This window comes from Cladophialophora bantiana, assembly GCF_000835475.1.
Source record: "Cladophialophora bantiana CBS 173.52 unplaced genomic scaffold supercont1.18, whole genome shotgun sequence".
In the NCBI taxonomy this organism is placed as follows: Eukaryota; Fungi; Ascomycota; class Eurotiomycetes; order Chaetothyriales; family Herpotrichiellaceae; genus Cladophialophora; species Cladophialophora bantiana.
The window spans coordinates 212,150-231,420 of NW_015971592.1; the positions used below are offsets into that span (position 1 = coordinate 212,150).

The window sequence follows — 19,271 nt, forward strand, 5'->3', positions numbered from 1 at the left end:
GATGTTACGAGTGAAATCAAATATTCGCTGTTCAGATAGGTATTCCGACGCATATTCGGAGTGTATTTAGTGCGATTGATTCGTGCGGTGGCCGACCCGGTCATTGCAGAATTAAGGTGTGGAGGGTGCGGTTCTGATCGATCGCTGAAGGATTCGGTCGCGTTGCGCAAGGCGAAACTCGCATTGTGACAGAGCAATAAGCAAGTTGAGCAGGAGACTCACTGTTTTCTCGTCTTCGTCAGTCTCGTGGGCATTTTGGCGGCGTCGAGACTGAAGTTGTCGGTGATTGGGATCAAACGTTGATGGTGCGGTTGAAGGTCAAGAAAATGTGCGGCCTCCGAACTAGGGTTAGCGTTCAAAAATCTTGGCAACGCTGTAACCGAAGTTCTTCCGGTGCTCATTCCTCGTGGGCCGACCCCCATTGTCCCCAGTACAAATTGCATCAAAGGCTGATGTTTTACCTTCAGAGTCTCGATTGCTGGGGTTGCTTATCCATGGATCGAATCTTCGTTCATTGCTTCCGCTGGAAAAAGGCGCCAACGCCTTTCTCTATCTTTGTCCAGTCTCGCAGACTGTCGTTCATGCTCCCTTGTATCCATCCGGGTAACTTGCGAGATATCCTCTCTGTTGAGAACCGTCTATCAATCATCAATATTGCAGCATAGTCGTTCCTGTGCCTGATTGCTCTCCCAATGCTTTGGTTCACAGCTCTCATGCATGCATTTTCGTAGTATTCCCTGCTTGCACTCCTCGCCTCGGCCCTGCATTCTGCGTCCCCCTTCCCCTGGCTTTTGCAATATTCAAATCGGAGTCCTTCAATATGTTCCATCTTGGCCTTCCACTCTGCCCCGTTGGCATTGGGAAATGGTAAACCAACCGCTAGGACAGCCCGACCGAGTCTATCAGAGAAGTTGATACCTTCCGAGAGCTTTCCGCCCACGACTGACAACATCAAACCCCCTTGTCCGCTATCCACCGCAGTAGCATACTCCTCCAGAAGTTCATCGACAGCAATTGACTTTGATTCCTGGAATATTGTCTTAAATTTACCCAGAACAGTCATTATCGGCTGGGAAGCTGGCAGGTGCTGCCAAACAGAGGTCACTCGTGCAAGATAATCATAGCTGGGGAAAAATACCACGACCCCGTCCGGGACGATGCTGCAAGCTCGTACAACGAGATTTCCCAGTTCAAGAATCATCGTTTCAGAGGCACGCATTTCGTACCTGAAATCGAACTCAACACCCGAGGGTCCCTTCTCAACCGCCTGAGCGAATAAATGGGAAGCGGGGATAATATGACCAAAGCTGAAAGTTCGAAGTCTATCCCTAGCGAGATATGAGAAGAGATAATCAGAATAGTCGGACATTGGGGACATGGTCCCGCCAGCCAGAATGACGGCCCTGGCATCTTGGACTATTTGTCGGAAGTGCTCTCTCGGGTCGAGCAGCGTGTAGTGAACGACGACGTCGTCATCTTGTCGGCTTGTAAAAAATCGTCCCTCATCATCTTGGTTCATCAATACCACAAGGAAGTTCTGAAACTGCATCAGAACACCTTTGCCCTGATTCGAATCAGTGTGATCCTGTCGTACTTCACAGTATCCCTCAACTTTGTGGCACAGTTTGCTTTCGTGCAGGTATTGTAAAAGTTTGTGCGGTTTGATCTGATCGACTCCTTTCCCCGACATCAATTGCGCAGCTGTTATAGTTGCCTGGGATGAGGTCAATTTCTGCGTGGTCTCCCGCAGACAGTCGGTCATCGAGTTCAGCAACCGTATCACTTGCATAACATATACGCGATTTTTCCCTCTCAAGCGATTCTTGAATCGAGATGCGTACGCAGTAACCTGCCGAACGCATTGTTCTAGCTGACTGAGACGCAGTGAGATAGAGAAGGTGTCCGCAATGGCATCCATCAGATTGTGAGCCTCGTCAATAATCACAACATTTTCTTTGACCGAGACTCCCAAGGCTTCTCGAGCGGACTTCTGGAGCAGTAGAGGATAGGGCAAAGTGAGCACCTCGCTCATGCTTATCGCTGCGCGCGAAGCATAGTAGGGACAGAGTTCCATCTCTCGTCCTAGATGACCCGTATCTTCGATGTCTCGTATCTCTGCAACAACCCTGTCTCGAAAAGCCTCGATCTTTGATTTATCCTCCCTTGCGGGGATATAGGGACATTTTTTGTCCTTGGGGATGGCGGCTTTCTGGAGTTCGAGGCATTGCTCATTGATCGCATTCGTCGACGATAAGCCTGCAACTTTAGGATTGATGCACAAGTTTTTCCGTGAGCCTAGCGCAAGGTGTTTCACCCCTTCTTCGAGCGAAGACTTCTGAAAGATACCCCCAGCCTCTAGAGGAATTGAGGAGGGAGGCTTGACACGACGCAGTTCATTCACAAACTGAGTAAGCTGGGAGTGAGTGCGTGAGCAAAAGATGATCTTAAGTCGATCTTTTTCTTGTTCTTCAACATCAGTTTTCGCGGGTCCTTGTAATTTGTCTAGCAGAGCTTGAGTTGAGCTAGAAAAACTGGTGGCTGAGCTGTTGAAAGCTTTACTCTCTTCTCTATCGCTCTCGTAGTCTTCCAGGATAAACTCTTCCTCGTCTGTAGCTTTGTCTTCGACTTTTGCAGCCTTAGTTCGAGGCTTCTTTGAAGCTTTCAGGTTGTATCGTCTCTGTCGGCGAGATGTCTCTTCTTCACGGATCTTGGCAAGCTTCAGCTCGAATTCCTCACGCTCAAGCAGCAGTTCACGGCGCTGGGCAGACTTCTCAGCCTCCAAAAGCCAATCGAGTGGCTCACTCCCGTCCGTCTGACCTTGCAGTGCTAGGCGTTCGTGGTCTCGAAGCCAAGTCAAAGCACCACATATCAAGCTCAACGACTTGCCTGTGCCTGTTGGAGACTCGAAGATACCCACTTTCTTCTCCTCTATGCAGCGATAGAGCTCTTTCATAAAGTCTAGCTGAATGGAATAAGGTTGGTAAGGGTGGCAGAAATTAGCTTGGGTAGGCTCCATGTTGGCTGACTCTTTCAGTGCATCGCTCTGTCGAGGTACGGGTCGTAGGCGCCGTCTAGTCTCGGTTGGCGGGTGGTCAGGCTGCAGGGCATTTTCAGCTTGACAAAAATATACGCGTATTCGACGCGCGGTCGTATTGTCCGGAGCGATCGCAGTTTTTGACGCTTTTGAACGGGTTCCAACGGCCTCATCAAAGAGTACGATAGATATGCGCAGCCATCTGTAGCGGCGGTGATAATGTCATCTCATTGGACGCGAATTAGGCAAACCGTTTCCGTTGTATACAGAAGTCATGGCCCCATGGTGCAAATGGTAGGGGTGCTGGTATGACCGCCAAAAATGGATTGTGGGCATCACAGGTTGTGGCTGTGCAGAGCTGCGACTGATCTTCCATGCCTAGCGAGCGGACCCAACCCGCTAGTCGTCATTAGCCCTACTTGTCATTTACCTACAAGTAGACGCCTCGTCCTCAGTCTGGGGGCTCATTCCCACTCGGGTGCCACCCAGTGCCCCTCTTAGCTAAGTGGCCGGTGCCCTGCAGTGCCTGGGCTTCCTCGGCATCACAGGTAATAATTCTGGCAAGCTGGCCCCTCAACTCGCATCCCATCAACCAGTTGGTTGTGCCAATTACCGCAGCCTCGCCTCGCCTGCGCCCTTCTAATATTCCATCATCACTCGTACTAACTCTGCAAGCGCACTTGACAATGCCCGGCTTTGGTTGACGCGGCCAACCAAGCCAGATTCATATTGCTCATTTGCCTTCCTACTACTTGTACCTTCAAGACATGTATACAAAGCGCAGCATCGGGAAATTGTGCTCCATCGATCTGCCTCCTTCTGACCCCCACCTTTGTGGCTAAGGATTCCAACATTCACCCTGCCTGCGTAAGCACCAGGGCAATCTCCTGAGATCCGGAAGACCATATCATCATCCCTCCCCTTCCTCGGTGGGTGCGGGACGGATCAAGATCTCTTACCTCTCAAAAAAAAACATAGTCTGAGAGCTCCCTGGTGCTCAGGAACATCAGGCACCTCGGAGCTGAGATTCAGCTAAGCAACCCCAAACACAGAATCGTACCAAAGATCCCCTCCCGATTGTCACCATGAGCTACCATACGGGGGCCACTTTTGTCCCTGGAGGAGATGATTCCTACTACATGCCAGAACTAATCCAACCAACCCCTAACAGGTATGCATTACTGGACTCATGTCCCGGCTCCCCCTGCTGACGGCTACAGAGTACATGAACTACCAAACAATATACAACAAAATGTGGCTCAGATGGAACAGGCTGCCTCAAATCCCAACTCCGCCAATTCTGCATATTCAGGATCAGCCTACTCTCCGCAATCTGCCGATTACATGCAACCAGGCACACACCTCTGGGCGCCGCCACAAGCCCCTCATACAAATATGCAAGGATATGATCAAAGAGTGACCAAGAACAACCAAGCGCAATCATACAGCCAGGATAACTATTTCCCTCCCAGATCGACCTCGATGGATCCTTCGGAACAGCCGAACTTCTCTCCATTTCCTGTGCTTCGCAACCCCCCTCCCAACATACCCCCGACCGATGAACAGAAAGAGGCTACTCTGGAAGCTGCAAGAGCCGCTGTGCTCAACTGCAATGACCCTGACACCCAGCTGACATGGGCGCAAGACGCGTTGTCATATGTGGAAATCTGCCAGCAGAATGAGGAAAGAATAGCTTTGGCACAAACTCCCAGAACGAGGACGCCTCGGATTGAGCACGTCTTGAGGGAAGATGCGATCAAGATTGTCAATTTCCTTGCAGATCAACATCATCCCAAGGCCGAGTTTATGAGGGGCATGTGGCTTGAATTTGGTAAGTTCGGGCACAGGGTCGATAAGAAAGAAGCCTTCTATTGCTATACGAGAGCTGCGGAAAAAGGATACAACCGCGCAGATTACCGTATCGGGATGCAGTTTGAATCCTCAAACGACGCATTGAAGGCGATCAGATACTACCAGAAGGGCGCGGATGCTGGGGATTCAGCCGCCTGCTACAGATTGGGGATGATGACGCTCCTTGGCCAGCATGGACAGATGCAGAACTTCGAACGTGGTATCAATCTCATCTATACGTCGGCTCAGACTGCAGATGAGAATGCACCACAGGGTGCGTATGTCTTCGGCATGCTCCAGGCGCAGCAGATGCCTCAAATCCAGATCCCGGATCAATATCTGCCTAGAGACATTGCCGGAGCCAAGATGAACATCGAAAAAGCCGCATACCTCGGATTTGCTAAAGCTCAGGTGAAAATGGGAACAGCTTATGAGCTTTGTGAGCTTGGCTGTTCTTTTGACCCAGCTTTGTCCTTGCATTACAATGTCCTCGCTGCAAGACAGGGGGAACCGGAAGCAGAATTGGCGATAAGCAAGTGGTTTCTTTGCGGTCATGAGGGTCTTTTCGAGAAGAATGAGGAAATCGCCTTTACATATGCTCAGCGAGCAGCGCTTTCTGGATTTTCGACAGCCCAGTTTGCTTTAGGCTACTACTATGAGGTCGGCATTTACGTCCCGGTCAACTTTGACCAAGCCAAAGAGTGGTACCGAAAGGCATCACAGAGTGGCAATCAGGACGCTACAGGAAGGATCGAGGCCATCTCGAGGTCAAAGACTTTGTCACGCAAGGATCATGAAAGTGTCGCCCTCAAAAAGATTCGGCAGCAGCGCGGCTCAATGATTGGAGGAAGTGAAGTGCCTCCGGTTCCTCCGATGCCCACCTTATCAGAAGAGATGGAGTCCGAACAGCTCGAAATGCCTGATCCTTCGCGGTTGTCGCTCAACAGCCAGCGACCACCTTCAGCAAAGCCTGCACCTTACCCCACTGGGCCGCCGAACATGCCATCAGCAAACCAAGGGCCCGATTTTCGACCTGCGTCCGCATTTGGCATAAATCCTAACCTTCGACCGACCTCGGCCGCAACCATGGGAGCTCCAAGACCAGATCCATACGGACCTCCCCCTCCCAATGTGGCTGCTCAACAGCGACCCTATTCTAACCCTCCCGGGCCTGGTTACCAAGGGTCTGGTTACGGTCGTGGAGGACTCATGCCATCTGGAGGACCTCCCCCACCTCAAGGACAAAGCATTCCGACCATCCGTCCACCATCGAGACCAAATAGCTCATCACCGTACCTCGGGACGGGTCCCCAGCCAGGGGGTCAGTCACCGCCCGCAAAACTTGATATCGGCTTTTCCGCTCCGCTCGAGCCAGAGAGAAGACCTCGACCTCAGCAGCAACCGTCAAATGGACCTCCTGTACCGAACCCTCCGCGTGGGTCTCCAAGACTTCAACAAGGGCCTCCGGGACAGCAAGGTCTCCCATCGCAGAATCGCCCGGGTCCACCTAACCCTCGCCCTGGAGTGGGGCCGGGGCCGAACGCTGGTGGCTACGGTGGCATGCCAAATCCCAACGTCCGACCTCTCTCCAACAACCAAATGCAAGCCCCACCCAATGTGAGGCCCGCGAATCTCCCTCCTTCAAAACCTGACTTCAATGCACCAACGGGTGGCGCCCCACCTTCCAAACCGAGCTCTGTTCCTGCGAACGCGGCAAGGCCCCCTGGAAAGGGACCCAAGACGTTTGATGAGATGGGTGTTCCACCAGGGAAGGACAAGAATGAATGTGTAAGTGGCCCTTATATTCCCTGTTTCCTTCTGCCACTACATGAGTCGAAATTCCACACTCGATGGAAAGGCGGCTCTCAGTTCCATTTGCTTTAATCGCGGCAGTGGCTGACGTTACCTTGATTGCAGGCTGTTATGTAGCGTTGTATTGTGTTTTCTTTCGGTGTTTATAGTGACCAAGGTGTTATGTATGATACCCCGGATATGTTAGCGTTTATTTTCTCGAGCATCCAAAACGAATAATGATTGCGCATGGCGGAGCATGCATATGCATATCATATTTAGATGGCAAACTACCGACGCATTGGGTCAAGCAGGCGACTGGAAAAATTCAAAATTCAATCGAGCGAGTTGGCCCTTTTTTATATGTACCAAGACGCCTGCTGGATATCAGTCTCTTTATATACCGTTTGCCTAGGATTTGTACAAGCAATACTCCACCGACCTTGGATCACGACTTCGTTGAGCCATCACAAAAAGTCCTCCAACTTATTTGGGTTCCATGAACACTACAGTGCCATATTTGTCGATAAGTCTCGCCGCGCTGCTTGGTATCAGGTCCATCTGTGACAGGCGCCATCGGTCTTGCAATCTTCAACTACCACCTCTGCCAACAACTCACGTCTTCGGCTATCACTCGGTTCCCTCCGCTGCGCCGAAGACGGAGATCTTGGAAAGATTCCAGGAATGCCGATAGGAGATAATGCCACAAGCTCCCCCTTCTCTTTCGCACGAACAATCCCACTCGCGATATCACTCGGAGCTGGAGCACGTGCAACACAAAATCTTCGCTATGCTCGTTGCAAGGCTGCGGGATGCGAGGCTGGGAATGTGCTACCGAGGCTGACATAACAGCGCACGACGTTGATTGGACATCGCTTTGAGGTTAGCGCCCCTTGTTGCTTAGCTGAGCTTGTTCCATAGTTCTCTAATATCAGTGACTTTTCTGTTTCGGGTCAGCAATTCGAGCGCAGGGCGCCTCAGCCACACTGCTATCCAATAACCCCAGGGCCGGATTGTGATGGTCCAGCATGTTTTGTTCCGCGTATTTTCCTTTACATCCATTGCATGCCCTGAAAATGCTGCTGCCTAACATTGGTGGCGTAATGATCAGGGAGTTTCACGGCAACAGATGGATCCACATTCTGCAATCCTCGGCTGCATGACTATCGACGCTCGTGAATTGCCCCAAATATCGTATTTGCTACGAACAGGAAGCCTCTTTTAGTTGGCGCCCTTGAACCTGGCGGCCTTCTTGGGCCTGCAGATTGTTGACACACTGCAGGTATGGTGGAAATCAAAGGTAAGTGTCCCAGCTATAAGAGCCTTGAGATCTTCCGGCCAGCGTACCTCCAATTACCCACAGCTCGACCTCGACAAGAGCAGAGGCCCTGAAAGCATCCGAATTCTCTCAGTCCAAGCCCTTCTCCTTGAAAATTTTGAGACCGAGGATCTGGGTGATCTCTGTCATGGCGCTTGATTCAACAACAAAGCTCTCAATTGCGGAATTGGCGATTTACGTCGTTCTCCTCCCACTCACTGCTTGGTTGCATTACAAGCATGGTCGGCGCGCTCTTTCAACATTCTTCTTCCTTTTTGCCTTTGATATCCTCCGCATTGTCGCCGCAGGCATCCAAATCAGCGATCACAATAACTCTCACCCATCCACATCCGGGGCGATCGTTTCCTCCGTTGGCCTTAGCCCTTTGCTGCTTGCCTGTGCTGGCTTGCTGACATTGTTAAGAGGCTATTACGCGACGTCAAATAGAAGTCAGTTTGCAACACTGATTGAAGAGGCGGGCATTCATGTTGGCGCGATTACTGGCATTGCGCTACTTGCAACTGGCGGAGCGAAGCTCGGAGATGACAACAACACTCAATCAGACATCAACACGGCCTATACACTGCTCGAAACTGGAGCTGTCATCCTCCTCGCCACTTGGATTGCGGTCTCTTTCCTGTGCAGTCATATCTGCCTCAAGCTTCTTCAGAACCGGCGAACTGCAGGGCCCCTGATGCTTTTGGCATGCATCTTCACTGGTGTAAGAGCCATTTACAGCGTGGTATATGCTTTCGACCATGCCAAGTCGCTTAGCCCCTTCACGGGAACATTTGCTGTCAAGTTCGTGTTCATGTTCTTGGTACAACTGATTGCATTTCTGTTACTGCTTGCTGTTGCGTTTGTGACTCGCAATATCCTGAGCGATCATGGGATGAGTGCATGGGCCCAGGAACGGAGAACGGGGAACCGAGGGGGGGGAAATCGTCACCCATCTATTCCGCTTATATCACGATCCTCCAAATGAGTATTTCGACACTCCGGGGGATCATTCTGAGTATCCAGGAAGATAGACAGAGAGCATTGAGACGGATACACATGAGTCTCTCCCGCGAAGAGATTACCCTGACAAGTCGGAATAAGGGTGTGGCGGATTCGAGGGCTGCAAATCCTACAGAGTATAGAGATTTACATTGCTTTCAGTCAGTCATGGTTCTCCCCCCCCCCCAAAATAATGCACCATTCATGTCTTTTCTCTCATCGATAAAATGCTCAAAAAGATGTTCCAGCCAAACCCAACCAACGACGCCACAAGCACTCTCCATTCCACCGGCACCCAAATGAAATTGACCAGAGACACCCAGGGCCAGACTGTCCAGCTTGCCCAAATGACACCAAAGATGCGCAGGTGGATCTCTTGGACGAGCGAGGACCAGCTCTGGAGTCGGGCGCTGTTCGTGCAGATCAGAAACGTAACGTTGATGAGGAATTGGCCGATTGTTTGATCCAGAACCAGTTTGATGAAGATATTGGGCCAGTTCAGCTGAGGCTTTGGCACGGTCTTTCCGTTGGCATCGGGAGCGTTGTCGAGAGAGCCATTGGCTGTCCGAGAACTCGAGTATCCCACATCGACCTTCTGCTGGCCCGGGAAACTATCTTCGAGAAATCGCTGCCATAGCGAGGCTAGCGGGGCGGATATCGTGCCAAAGGCTGCAAACTCGACGACACGGGCCCAGTCGAGTGGTATGTGTGACTGCGCGTTCCATATGGTGAGTGTCTGGGCTGTGAGATTTGCCGCGGCCTTGAGAATGGCGGATTGGATGGCGACGGATGCGATGGAAGGCATAATGCGATGGAGATGTCTTCTTGTTTCATCGCAAGCTGTTTTGGCTGTGCAACCGGGCAACCTTTTGAACACGACGGAACTGATTGAATAAATCCTGATGACTGGTTGGGAAAACACAGGGACATGTTGGGGGCGCTTGAGGGTCGTATTTTGTGCATAGAGGCTACAAAATGTTGATGCAACTGCTCGCCGCCCACCCCGGATCGGATCGGGTTAGTACGCCCAGGACTTCGGTCCATAGGCCCAGGGTCACTAGGATGATGCCGCCCTCTGCTCCGCCCCGACTCGCGCGGGTCATGGCGAGTAGAGCGAGCGGGGTGAGCGACCAAACAACTACGCCAGGGACATATTCTTGACACCCACCCAGTCACACTCGTCGTGTGCCATCGTATGCGTGATAGAAAGCACTCCGCACAGACTCCGTACCTCAATTTATAACATGAAGCCTAATGGTGGTGCGCAGGACAAGGAAAGGAAAGCGGCAGGTATAGACACCAACATTTCCCTGTGAATAAAGCCGAGCACCTTCCTCAGGAGGCCCGAGAAGGGGATCGGGTGTCCTGGCTGTGGCTCCATGGGCTTCCGACCAGAGCAAGGTCAGCTTCAAAGATCAAAGATTCATGTTTTAGCCACCAGTCATGCTCGGCATGGCAGGGATGAGAGGCAACATATCAAACCGTACTTTGGTCCCAGAGCAACTATCTGAGCTGAGCCACTACATCGCCACGTACGACCGGGCATTGGAGGCGAAGGAAATGCTCGAGAAAGTTTGAAACTTGGAAACGACGTCTTGGGACGCCTGTTTTGACAGACGACCTGTGTTTCCGGCGCAGATGGTATTCAACACCGGCAAACTACGCTAGGCACAGCATCTGATTGAACTCTGATGGTTACAACGCCATCATTCTACGGAGCGGCTGGAACTGCGCGTCGGCCCAGAGAAATCCATCAACTTAAATCCACAGGCTTCACTTTCCACTTCTCCGTCGTACCGAATTCCAGTCGTCCCTCTCTGAAACGCCATGGATCGATGTAGATTCTGACACCAATTTTGTCGCTAAGCAGGTTGTACACGCGAACGATACAGTAGACTCGGTTTCTCTCGCTATCCTCTTGGGTTCCAAGTTCTCTCATCTGTCGAACCGCAGTTGGCCTCAATTTCTTGTAGGGTGATGACCGTTGACAACAGCACATGTGCTGATGCAGCATTCATGGATTTCACTCACCATGTTATATTGATTCGGGCTCATGCAGAACTCAGTCTCACAGGGCCCAAGGGTAGTTTTGACCTCAAAGAGCCATTCCAGAGGTGTCTTGGGTCTGTCAGCGTAAAGACATCAGAAACACGCGCTGGATAACATTACCTGCGACCGATTGTCTGAATCTTGGTACCATGTCGGATACCAACCCTGGAATACATCGCTCACCGCGTTCGCCGAGTGTGAGAATTGAAATTCGAGATTCTTGCCCTGGTCGCAGAACACAATATCGGCCGTCTCTGGTTCACTCCGCCGAGTTACGTGTCTGTAGGATTCATGTGCTTGCACAAGATATCGAATGTTGCTTTGCCAATTTGGCAGTCCGAATTCATCGCCCAGCATGTGTTTGAGGACTTCGTATACCTGTATATTTAGGTTAACGAACGCGTTGTGCCTGAGAAGTAGGAGATGTTAGCTCACAAAAAGCTCACCGGCCGCGCCCAATCTGAATTTGCTGAGCCGCACGTCATTACCAAATAGGTTTGGACAGTCGTTAGGGTCGACTATGGTGTGGCCAAGCACAAGACCAGCGAATTCTGCGGCCAAATCGTCCAAGTTAAGAGCCTCGTCATTGCGCCGGTGAAACCTGTTTCCAATTTTCGACGCTTGTTTGTGGACATGCTCGATCACCTTCCAGTAATCTGGTGCTGGATCTTCTATGGGTAGAGCTCGATATGGCTGTCGGTAGTTTGTAGGGAATGTCGCAGCGGCATACACGAACGTTTCATCAGTTGGAAGAGCGCCATTTGTTTGAACAGCGCTAGTGAGAAGGTTTGGTTCGCCATCGGCCAAGTCTGAGGTCTGCGGAGCTATAAGTGGTGGGATAGGTGCTGGACGACGTGTTTCTGGCAGCCATGACACTCGTGAGATACCCTCCTCAAACAGAATGTCGTCTGTGCCGGTCCCCAGCTCATTGAGGATTCGATATATTTGCTTCTCCGCCCTAGAGTCAAAGATGTCGAGGAGGTCTGCAGTGATATAGCCTGGGAGTTGCGAGCGCATGCACTGCCTACTTTCTCTTTCTCCAGCCGGAAGGGTGATTTCAAGCCTATTTTGTTCGTATTTCGTGATTAGAGAAGGTCTGGATGTGGGAACCTTGACTGGACCTTCGTCTTGCATGACGACAAGGTAGGTAAACATCTCAGAGGAGGTGTGAATGATCGCATTTGCAAGGGCGTCATAAAGGAGTCTGCTCTGATTTGAGAATAGTGCACTTCGGTGCGATATGGCACAACTGCAGCAGCATGATCAGCTCCTGTTCCGACCACGAGAAATTCGGGTCATTACCATGAAATAGGATAGGCGCATTCACGAAACCGAGCCATGAGGGTATCGCTCGGTGTCGAAACGCGGGCGGAGGTCTCCGATTGCACATGTCGTGCGAGATAGTGGCCGTCTAGACCAAGAAGCCGAATCAGCTTGTGTAAAGAGTTCACTTCTTCATAGGTGAAATTGAGCATGACCAGCTGGTCTCCAAACTCATTGGCGTAGGTTTCATTGTCAACAATGAAAAATGATTGCGACTTCGAACGGAATTCGGTAGCCCCAGCGATTAATCTGCAAGGCAAGTAGGCGCATTCGTCAAGTACTTCCATGCTACTCCTGAATTGTGATCCATTGCTGCCCATGTCAAGCAACTCGGAAACAGCTAGCATAAGCTTTTTGATGTTGTCGACCGTCTTTGTGCTACTTTTGGCAGCTGCGGCGAGCTGTTTCATCATGAACATTGGAGTGACGGTCTGGACCCCAAGGACTTCTATAAAGAACTCTTGCAAGTCTGAATAGGTTGCGGCAATTGGAACATGGTTGCTGATGTCCATGGTAGAATGCCAAACGCAAGATTTCGATTGCAACCAGTCATTGCTCCGAGGATTATAGATCAGATGCTTTTCCTTGAAAGAACACCTACAATTGTCAGCATGTGCATCCTTCTCACGGTGAAGTCGACCAACCTGATAGTCTCCCTCTGCTCCATGGTGGCGTTCATATCGGCCAGATAGTTATACACTTTTGAAACAGTGGTTTGCAACTCCGCATTAGTCTCGGGCCCACGTGAGTCCCTCAAATACTCAAGCTCCTCGATCAAACATTCGATCGATACGCTTGGGACTTGTAGAAGCGTTTCAAATAGGCCGGAGACCGTGGCCTTCTCATATGCCGAAGTAATTACAAACCTGCGATGGAGTGTAATGCGGCTCTCCCATACACATTGATCCATGGTTCGCCACACCTTGCCAATTAGATCCCAAATGAGAGCGCCGTTCTTGAAATCGTCCTGGCGGTTGTTAGCAAGGGTATCAGTCAACATATCACCACAAACCTGAATAGTCTTTAGATCCTCTAGAGTCACTCGATCAGCCATATTTTTGTAAAGCCATCCCAGTTTCACTGAACCGACTGTCGGTCGCTGTCCTGTTGCAGAAAGCAGTGAAATCGCTTGGCGATAAAACTGTAAGTCAAGCCTGTAACGTATACCCAAATCTCTCAAGGCTGGCCAATCGGAGATCAGATGTTCCTGAGGAGGATCAGGCAATGAAAGGATCGGTAGTCTGTTTTTAACGCCATAATACTGCGCCACGTCCAGAATGTCTTTGGCTGGAAACCAGCATTTTGAAAGCTCTTCAGTTCCGCCGTGTTTACAGAGCACTTGGCACTTTCGGAGCACTTCGACCAGCTCTGGGTTAAACCGACACGTACTGCTGTACTCTTGCGCCCAATAAGTTTGGATCAGAGATAAGAACAGAATCGAATCCCGGCCATGAACGACATCGAGTATCCAGTGTAACTTCCCGCGAATTGAGAGATCTTCAAGAGGTGGATACCAACGTACACCAGCAACTTCAATCAGCCACTGTTCCCAGGTCTTGCCGCCACGTGATCTGGTTGCGACCTTGGAAGACTGATAAATTTCGTTCAAAAAGTGCTTGCCATAGTCTGGATTTTCATCCAGGCGTACCAGACATTCTGCATGGTATTGCTCACGTGAACGCATAAACAACAGTTTTGTAGGCCCATAGACGCCTCCAGACGTCGAGGCTTGGAGCTTGTCTCGAAGAGTCAAAGGCTGGTAAGAAAACCAAAACAAGAGTTCCAACGAACGCAATAAGTCAGAGTTATACCTAGCCCCGGACTTTGTCATTGCTTTGGTAATAGCAGTGCAGATCGCGGCACCAGAGGCCTGTTGGACTCCCAGGGTCAGATACACCTCACGTCGTTTGGGTGCTGCAGCTGCGTCCGGCTGAAGGACCACAAGGTCAATATCAGTGGGCATCTCGATGACGATACATTCAGGACCAGTGCCTTCGTTGACCGCGTGGGGGAAGAAGATATTTAGTCCCGGGCGGTGCCATTCCAGCGCTCCATCAACCCGGACAGGGATGATAGGCATGTCGTGGATTCTTTCCCTGTAGCCCACATTGCCGAGGGCTAGCCCTTTTTTGATGAATGTCATGAATGTGTCATGCCAGGCATCGTGCAGTGGTCGAGAGCGTAAACGCGAGTCATTACTCTGGAGATCACCTTCAATAAGGTCGAAAGCGTCGTCGAAGTTCAGCCTCGAAGCGCCAAGCTCAAGCAACGCTGGGTGATTGGATGATTTGTATTTGTTTGACAAGAAACGCCAGGCTTGTTTGCAATCTGACATGAGGGCTTCAGACTGATGGGTGAAATCGGAAGTCAGGATGCGAAGTCGTCCCGGCTTGTGCAAGGAACCATCCACCGAAAAGAACAACTCTTGCTCCGACAATATCTGCCGTATTGAAGCCGATAGAGGCCGCAAAAATCCGACCATGGGCTGAAGTGGAATATAAGCAAGCCACTCATAAGACAGTTTACTTTTTTCAAGAGCCAGTCTCTTTGCGAGCATACAGAATAGGGCCGCAATCTTGTTCCTCAACGCTTTGTTCCAGGCGTTGTCCGAAATGGCTTGCCTACTGCCAGTCAGGATAAAGTCTGCTTGTACCAGAAAAGGGAGCTCTTTTATCTGCACGATAGGCAGAAAGGCAAAGACAAATTGACCTGCTTCGCTGAGGAGCGGGGAGCCATCGTTTGGGGCTGAGATTGGCAGACCAATTGTGACATTAGAGGTTGTCTGGGTGCGCTCGGCGTGTCGAGGCATGTCCGACGCTTTTCCGTCGAGGACTCGGTAGAAGTACTCTGCGGCTTTTGCATCCTCTCGGGAAACGATCGTCATAATATTTCGGTCCACATCGACAGACTTTTCGAAAGAGACCGTCCGGTTTCCGGCTTCAGCAACCTCGAAGTGCATGGAAAGCTTCTTGATTTTGCGTAAAGCAAAGATAATACTTGGGTGCAAAGATCTCATCTGGGCGCAAAGAGTCTCCAGTCCGTCTTTTTCGCTGAACGAAAGTTGAAGGCGGAAGCGGGTACGAACATTTTCCGGCAGTTGCTCGCCAGGCTCCCAGTAGGGCTGAATCATGCCGATCCCATCTTCCTCCCGTTGATGCTTGAAGCGAAAGGACCACACTCCTGAGGTAATGTGCACTTGGTCTGCCACTCCAAAGACCGATTTGAAACCAAACCCCTTTTCTCCCGTGGTGTTTTGATCAAGAGTCTTGGAGCTTTCACCAGTGCTACAGATTGCCAGCACGTCCGACAAGGAGAAGCCGTCTTCGTTGAGGTCGACAATGAGTTCTGTTTGGGAGACGGTAAAACTAATGGTAGGTGTCTCGCCACATCGAAGGTAGCGGGCGTCATCCGCATTCTGGAGGAGCTCATAGAAGAACCGAAAAGGGTCGTCATAAAGCTGGCTGGAGATCCTAAAAGTGACAATGAGAATGACGCCTCCCAGCCCAAAGATTTACCTACATCTTGGTGAATTGAGCCAACACCTTGCGTGACTTGCTTGCCATCATAGTAATCTTCTTCCGGAAAATTTCCGAGCCCGCCTTCCGTAGTTGATCATCATCTTCATCATCGAGATCTCCGTGCCCGGCTCTAATGCAAGTGAGGATGTTCTTGACATCCTGTTCGTCTTTCGGCTCGGTCAACGGACGATCGTACAACTTCGCGTAGAATTCTGAAAGCTCTGGATCAATCATGTTGGTGGCGAGGTGGGCGTTCTCGTTGACAGAGGTGGAAGCAGTCAGTGGAGGGCAAGCTGGCCCTTATATGCAACTCGCATTTCCAAAGAAGACAACGCGACTTATCAAGGAGGCAGAGCGCTGGGGCTAGGCCACCAGGTTGGAAAAATGGCTGCTGACGTACGTCGAGGCGGATAGCAAGGCAGTATCCAAGCAGTTGAAGGAGCAAGAGGCGTCGCACGTATTGCCATGGCGTGTAGCGAACCCGGCCTTGTCAGGGTCGCAAATGCTCCTTAGCACCCTGGCAATGGGACACTTCAATGTCTCCTGTGGCTTCTCTAAGTGGCCCCGGTTGTCTCTTAGCCTGGGTCTTTTTGTAGTCCCCCTTCATGAGCTAACAACTAGATACCTTGAGAATGCGATCGTGAGAACGAAGATGCCTTGATGCGGGATATACCAATGCTGGGCATGAGGACGGCGATAGATCCATGTCTAGGTAGTTTGGGTCTATCGGCAACTAACAAGTAGAGTCAACCCTCGTCTGACGCCATAGCTTCCGTCGCGAGGAATCCGAGCCGTTCGCGTAGGATCGACTGGCCCTGCCGACCGTGTTGGGGGCTGTTTCACAAAGCGCAGCCTAGTGAGCCCCTGCCGAAGCGTGCATTAGCTGTTTTAGCTGTACATTAAGCGCGGTTCACTGATGGGTGAACGTCGTGTCAGCGGCATGTTGCGGAGCTTGCGATGATTGTGTGCTCCACGCAATACTCACAGGTGGTGATGCAGGTAGCGTTGAATAACGCGTAACTGGGCAGTTGCAGGAAGAGGTTGTGCCAGTGTTGGCCAGCATCGGAAGAGTCTCTTTCTTCCGCGACTCCAGTTCGCTCGGGTGGAGTGGGTTGTGTCGTTCCAAGGTGCCGGTGGTCGCGGCACGAGTTAGAGTGGATTTCCAGAAGACTGCTTGCCTGAACATGGGCGCAGAGGTGAGAACATAATCAACGGCTACATGACTTAATGGGCCGCGCCGTGCTTCAGACACCGGCGAAGGGATTGTTTCATTCCACTAGACCAAAGCTGACGTCTTCCAGCGTTGCTAACGACCAGGGATTCTTGTTTGCCCAGCCATGTCGAATGATATGCCCGGAAGGAGCATTAACCTCAACGTCGGTGAACTGACCAAGTTGCTGCCGAATAGCTCCAAGTCTTCGGCGTACCACAACAAGCCTAGAAGTATATCTAATGGTCAAGGACCCGCCATATATCTATCGCGATGAAGAACGACCCGGTGCATTTTTACTGTTCCTAAAATTATAACGAGTCGATCTCGTCGGTATATCACACCACGACCGGAGGAGTCTTTAACGATGTTAAACCTAGACATGTAAGGCGAATAGCATTCTCAACTCTCTAGGCATTTAGATAGAATGTGAAATTTGGTGAAAAGACTAAATTACTAGAAGAGTCTTTCACTAGATTCCTCCGTCATCTTAAGGCCGAACTCGATCATCAGGACGTGTTAGAGCCTTCACGCGTACTAAACTTATTAGGATGTCTAGGACGTAGACCAGAGACCAAATACGCAAATAAAGCAAAGACGCTAAGGGACGAAGGGGGAAGAAATAGACAAGATGTAGACCACGGCGAGTATTCTCCACTGGCGTCCTAATTCGGGTTCGCTTTCTAGGAAATTCTAACGTCCTACATTTCTCGCCATCTTAGAAAGCTCTTCAAGATTGAGTACAATCTTTGTCTACGTTGGTTGGGCGCCAAGATGGACTTATTGGGCGGTATCGGCCTCAGGACTTGTCTACGTCCACGCAACGCTTCACGAGCAAAAATGTGCGGTTCCCTCTTCAGCAAGACTTCTCACGGTCCACCAAGCGTGGATTTGGAAATTCGGGCAGGTCAGGAATTGCAGCATTTCCAGAGGACATTCTCGCAGAGGCCAAGAAAGTCCACGAGGAAATCCACGAGGGCCCGGACTTTCTTTCCTGGATGGGTGTTGACAGGCTTTACGAGCGGAAAACAACATTGAAATCGCGTTATTGCTATCTCGCCTGGTAGGACTTCTCGACCGCCCGTCGATGGCTGGGTTGCCAGAACCGATTCTCAACACGTACGAAAACTCGATCACCATTATATCAGCAGAAGTCGGCGAGTATGTCAAGCAAGTGGAAGTCGAAGATATCAGTATTGAGAAAGAGATCCAATACTTCCACGAGATTGGCGATATCCGTGAAGAGTGTCGATGATCAAGTCCATCATCTTTCTGCAAGAGGAAGTTTGGAACGACTACATGCTCCACACCTGGCCGCAGCATTGGCCAAACGGATTGGAGGGGCGCTTCGCCGGTCCATCCAGCAATTCGAATTGGGAACGGATAGTGCGAGCCCAAGCACAGTTCCGCAAGCACAAGCGTCCCGTGGCGAACCAGGAAGAGGACGCCTAGCGCGTCCTCGAGTCAATCAACACCCGTCTGGATCTGAAGCAGAAGTACGTCGCCCTGCAAGAGACACACGCGACGGCCATCATGAGCGCGGCCGTCTTCGGTTCACGCTCGTCGCCGTCATTTTTGCACTGCTATCGTTCGTTCCGAGTCTGTTCGCGCTACCTATTCATCGATTTCATGAGAATCAGAAGGACGGGCACTCGACGAACTATACTGGGACATGGGCTGATGAGTTGTCTTCCTCTTCCCTCATCTAACAATGGTGCAGGCTCGAGAGGGGCATCTTGGCTGATGGATTGAGTGATGCTATGGTGTAACAGCCACGACAGAACTTGTCTCGATCACACTCACGCTCATCGCCATGTGGGCCGCAGGGCGATACGGCCTCAAGATCCACGTCATACGCCTGCTGATGAACGCGGTTAAGCGACTGTACCACTCTGGGAATACTGGCGGCAGAGTGCCTCAGAAGGCTGAATACTTGAAAAGGGCGCCAGAGTTGAGTGGAGTGGGCGTGAAGGTCATGGGCGCCGATGCCGTCGCCGTCGCGGATGGGAGACCACTGAGATCTCGGAAGCCGAATAGGGCGGCAACCGTCTCGGATGCGAATAATGACGGTGCGAGAGTGACGGAGAAACAGGAAGAGGAAGCCGCGGCTGTTCACAGCAACCGAGGGGATGAAAATGTTTGATGGACGGTATGAGATGGAAGCAAGGGTCAAGCAAG

General features: G+C 51.1%; 6 protein-coding genes across 6 annotated transcripts; 3 read left to right on the plus strand and 3 right to left on the minus strand.

The window, feature by feature from the left end:
• Positions 1-511: 511 nt before the first annotated feature.
• On the minus strand, positions 512-3,016 carry Z519_10360 (uncharacterized protein; the record flags this gene model as incomplete). Its single annotated transcript, XM_016768077.1, has 1 exon — positions 512-3,016. One exon carries the CDS (start codon positions 3,014-3,016, stop codon positions 512-514), a length of 2,505 nt encoding a protein of 834 aa, XP_016615545.1.
• Positions 3,017-4,119: 1,103 nt separating this feature from the next.
• Positions 4,120-6,769, plus strand: Z519_10361 (uncharacterized protein; the record flags this gene model as incomplete). Its single annotated transcript, XM_016768078.1, has 2 exons — positions 4,120-4,205; positions 4,255-6,769. The coding sequence occupies 2 exons, from the start codon at positions 4,120-4,122 to the stop codon at positions 6,767-6,769; spliced, it is 2,601 nt and encodes an 866-aa protein (XP_016615546.1).
• Positions 6,770-8,142: 1,373 nt separating this feature from the next.
• Positions 8,143-8,979, plus strand: Z519_10362 (uncharacterized protein; the record flags this gene model as incomplete). Its single annotated transcript, XM_016768079.1, has 1 exon — positions 8,143-8,979. One exon carries the CDS (start codon positions 8,143-8,145, stop codon positions 8,977-8,979), a length of 837 nt encoding a protein of 278 aa, XP_016615547.1.
• A 216-nt stretch (positions 8,980-9,195) lies between these two features.
• On the minus strand, positions 9,196-9,798 carry Z519_10363 (uncharacterized protein; the record flags this gene model as incomplete). Its single annotated transcript, XM_016768080.1, has 1 exon — positions 9,196-9,798. One exon carries the CDS (start codon positions 9,796-9,798, stop codon positions 9,196-9,198), a length of 603 nt encoding a protein of 200 aa, XP_016615548.1.
• Positions 9,799-10,746: 948 nt separating this feature from the next.
• Positions 10,747-16,117, minus strand: Z519_10364 (uncharacterized protein; the record flags this gene model as incomplete). Its single annotated transcript, XM_016768081.1, has 8 exons — positions 10,747-10,932; positions 11,025-11,118; positions 11,170-11,420; positions 11,478-12,291; positions 12,345-12,962; positions 13,010-13,332; positions 13,378-15,835; positions 15,885-16,117. The coding sequence occupies 8 exons, from the start codon at positions 16,115-16,117 to the stop codon at positions 10,747-10,749; spliced, it is 4,977 nt and encodes a 1,658-aa protein (XP_016615549.1).
• A 2,063-nt stretch (positions 16,118-18,180) lies between these two features.
• Positions 18,181-19,236, plus strand: Z519_10365 (uncharacterized protein; the record flags this gene model as incomplete). The annotated part of the gene is made up of 2 exons (XM_016768082.1): positions 18,181-18,331; positions 18,866-19,236. 2 exons carry the CDS (start codon positions 18,181-18,183, stop codon positions 19,234-19,236), a joined length of 522 nt encoding a protein of 173 aa, XP_016615550.1.
• Positions 19,237-19,271: the final 35 nt, after the last annotated feature.